General features: G+C 47.7%; 1 protein-coding gene across 1 annotated transcript in view; it reads right to left on the reverse strand.

Moving 5' to 3' along the window:
• The window catches only part of T265_10611 (hypothetical protein), a gene marked incomplete at both ends in the record, with an annotated part of 9,957 nt that extends 7,489 nt beyond the window's left edge, over positions 1-2,468 (reverse strand). Inside the window, 5 exon segments of the mRNA XM_009177033.1 lie at positions 1,738-2,063; positions 2,098-2,199; positions 2,210-2,291; positions 2,324-2,361; positions 2,399-2,468. Of these exon segments, the coding sequence (XP_009175297.1) occupies positions 1,738-2,063; positions 2,098-2,199; positions 2,210-2,291; positions 2,324-2,361; positions 2,399-2,468 (618 nt within the window).
• Positions 2,469-3,573: the final 1,105 nt, after the last annotated feature.

A 3,573-nucleotide genomic window follows, 5' to 3' on the forward strand; every position in this document is an offset into this window, starting at 1 on the left:
CATAGGTTGCGCTGGCTTGGCCACGTGTTGCGTATGCCAGTCGACTGACTTCCTCGAAGGTCTCTTTTCACACAACCACGTGAAGGGTGGAAGAGTGTCAGAGGCGGTCAACCAATGACTTGGCAGCGAAGTATGAAAGCCATTACCAGGAAACTTAGCTGCGCTGGTCATTGCCGTCTTCCTGGATGGCGAACCCGAGACGGGCCACATCAATGGCTAGAGATATTGTCAGATACGGCCCAGTCGCGCCATCAATGGCGCTCGTGCATCCAAGCTATTGCCTTCGATGCATAGCTCCTTTCCCAATCCCCCTACGTGACAGCCCACTGACAGTGCTGGATCTAACCCCAATTTATCAACTCCCGCCTGCGGCGCGCAGCTACCTACCCCCCTCCAAACCATCGGTGAACGAAACTGCGGCAGCTACAACCACTGTACGACGAATACGCGGTTATCACAGCTGACAATGATGAATGATGATGATGATAAGTGCTGCAACTGCTCTATTCCCTCCGTTTCGCATCAGAAACTACGCCTTGCACTGACAAAATATAAGGTGTTGCCTCTCGACAGCCAGCTGCTGAACACGCCACTTAAAATCCAAGGAGAGTCATTCGAGGTAATGAAGCGTCTTACGTACCTTGGGAGTTGTATTAGCTTGGTTGTAGGGACAGATATGGTCAGTAACCAAATCCGTACGGATCAGGTCGCGGCAAGCCACTTAAAAAGGAGAGTCATTCGAGGTAATGAAGCGTCTTACGTACCTTGGGAGTTGTATTAGCTTGGTTGTAGGGACAGATATGGTCAGTAACCAAATCCGTACGGATCAGGTCGCGGCAAAGCGGGACATCTCTGAGCATCAACGGACATGTTTCAGACCACGATACGGGCATGGGTGAGATGTGGCACCTGTGAGCAGCCGAAATGAGACGTCTCCAGGGCTTTGACAGCCATCACCCCAGAATGATAGTTCAAGTAGGCCAACATAGCACAATCCGCAAGATGACAATTAGGAAACGGGTGTCCGTTGTGCAACGGCAACTTAACTCGGTGAACATGTCTAGTATCGAACGCTCCGGGGTTCCGGTCAGGTATTGCGCACGCAGGGGAAAATGCAGTTCCCCAAATCCGATTTAGAGTGACGGAAGGGGCGGTAGTCAAACTTCCACCTAGCATAAGGACATGAAAGTTGGGCTGCTGTAGGTGCGATCAGGCTCCTAGAATGGAGTTCACGTCATCCTCCCTCAACATGGATGGAGACGCTGTAATATATGGCTGTTACTTGGTGTCAGTGACGTTCCATGATCCTGTTTCCATCCAAATTGCTTGAATAAGCGCCCAAAGGTGAAGGCGCCTGAAAATGATTGCAGCAAGCTAGCATTAGACCCATTCTCGAATCGGTTTTATCCCATTATTCAAAGTAAGGCTTTTACACAAACCAAGGTTGTACGGCAAAGAATCATCAATGCCAAATACTGGTGTTATACCGTCGATGATTAATAATCGGCCACTCTGAGCAGACATCCACACAAGTTTAGTTTTCTGTCCACCGGTTCACTTGCAACCAGCCTTCGTCGTCAGCGTCAATACACCTACGTAGCTCTCTAGCCGTATCAACTCCACATTGGAATCCACCGATGTAGATGAACGTTCTCGTCTCTGACCATACTGAGAACTTTGTCAGCAAGTTATCATAAAAACACAAGTACCCAAAAGACAAACAGAATGTAGGCTTACGTGAAGTAAGGGCAGCTCAACAACCTCCCGCAATCTCTCTATTTGTTCTTTACACCCTCCCACATCACTGTAGGTGACGTCGGGTTTGTCTTCCACCTGCATCATTGTAACGCTGGGGTCGATTTTCGGTGGCAAAGGAATGTGTATTTGGTATTTCGTCCTATCCACACCAACACGCATGCCCTCTTCAATATCAGTAGGGGCGACAGTATCGGCTAAATCGACCACGAACTTGGCAAACTGCTTTACGTTGATTATGTACTTTGGCTCTTCGGAATCGGCGTTGATTATTTTGGTACAGCGGGCAACCTGAAGAGGATGTTCATCTGAAGAAATAGAATTATGTTCCAATCAACTCACTGGTCAACACATTCTTATCGGCCGCCAGATCCCAAAGAGCTGGAGGAGCTAGACCTGTGTCTGATTCCTTGAGACCTGTAAATTCAGCGTTATGCAAAATTCCTAGAAGTACCAGTCAATTCGTTAACACGTTTCATGTATGTTTGTATGTCTTCTTCACACTGTTTTATCTCTTTGCTATATGACGCAGCACCCTATGTAATAAATACTACCACAGAGCACTTACATAAGTTTTCAGTAGGGCGATATCTCCTTCATCGAGAGCTTCAGCCATAACAGAAACCAGGTAAAATGTGTTTACCTTTGATGTCCTTCTCTTCGTCTTTCTTTTCCTTCACTTTTCTCTGGTCGGATCCCAGATAATCAGGCATTGCAAAATGATTCGTCAGGAAGATGCTAATTCACCGCTAGAATTCAAACTTCGCGCATTTTCGGGGCGTGTAATAAACACATCATGCTCACGGATTCTGCAACTCGTGAATAGGTTTGAGGCATTTTCCCAAGCATATGTGGGTGTGTATATTCTTGCCGTTCGCTGGATCCCTTCTTTTGAAGGGCACAAGTTCGCTAAGTGTGCGACTAGTCAACAGGCAGAATACTGGGGGGCTAGAATTGTAGGTTGCTACTTCCGCGCGGATGTTCAAGTGTTGCAAAAGACAATAAGGAGGCCAGCGTTCTCACACCGTTTCTTCTAGTGAGTATGAAGGAGGGAAAGTCTTGTGGCAGAGACCAGCAGGCACAATGTAGTCTCTGACCCGTGTCTGGAAGTGAAATGTGGGTAAGTATACTGAGCCCCATCGGGAGTGTGACGTGGGAATATGCGGGTACGAAAGTAATGGAACACATTAGGAACACACCGTTTTTTCGGTACGTTCAAAATGGCTACGCTGTGTCGGCTTCTGGTTGTTTCCTTTCATTTTATTCAAGATCAAAATTCGGGTTGACTGCTTATCTTGCGCATAGTTCGGCCTAACAGCAGCGTATCGCCTAAGTAGACGGTGGCACAATCAACTCACGATACTCACGCCAAGATTTTGAGTGTTCAAGCCTTTGGTGTATCAATCTCGACCACTCCTGAAGGCACTTGTTTAGTACCTCATCGCTCGGAATGGTCGAAATGCCCCCACAGAATGCTGGGAACAGGGGTTTCACGAGACTTGGAAAAAAGCTGAAAAGCGTAGCAGCTGCTTGCTTAAGGGTTAGCTATATCAGGCTGAAAGTCCCGCAACTTAAAATGCTCAGAACCGGGTTAGAACTGCGCTTGTGCGCTTCCCTTCACAACCAAAGTCCACGTTACTTCAAGGCCTAGAACAGCCGAACACCCATAGACCAACTCTGGAAGTCGCCACGATAGGACCGTGAGGAGCTGGTGACATAGTTGCTCACCGATCCTGACTTTGAGACCCCAGTGTCTTTTAAGGAAATAAACATTAAAATCAATAACAACTGGCGGAAGGTAAGCCCTGAACACCGCCC

Source organism: Opisthorchis viverrini (assembly GCF_000715545.1).
Source record: "Opisthorchis viverrini unplaced genomic scaffold opera_v5_388, whole genome shotgun sequence".
Taxonomy (NCBI): domain Eukaryota; kingdom Metazoa; phylum Platyhelminthes; class Trematoda; order Opisthorchiida; family Opisthorchiidae; genus Opisthorchis; species Opisthorchis viverrini.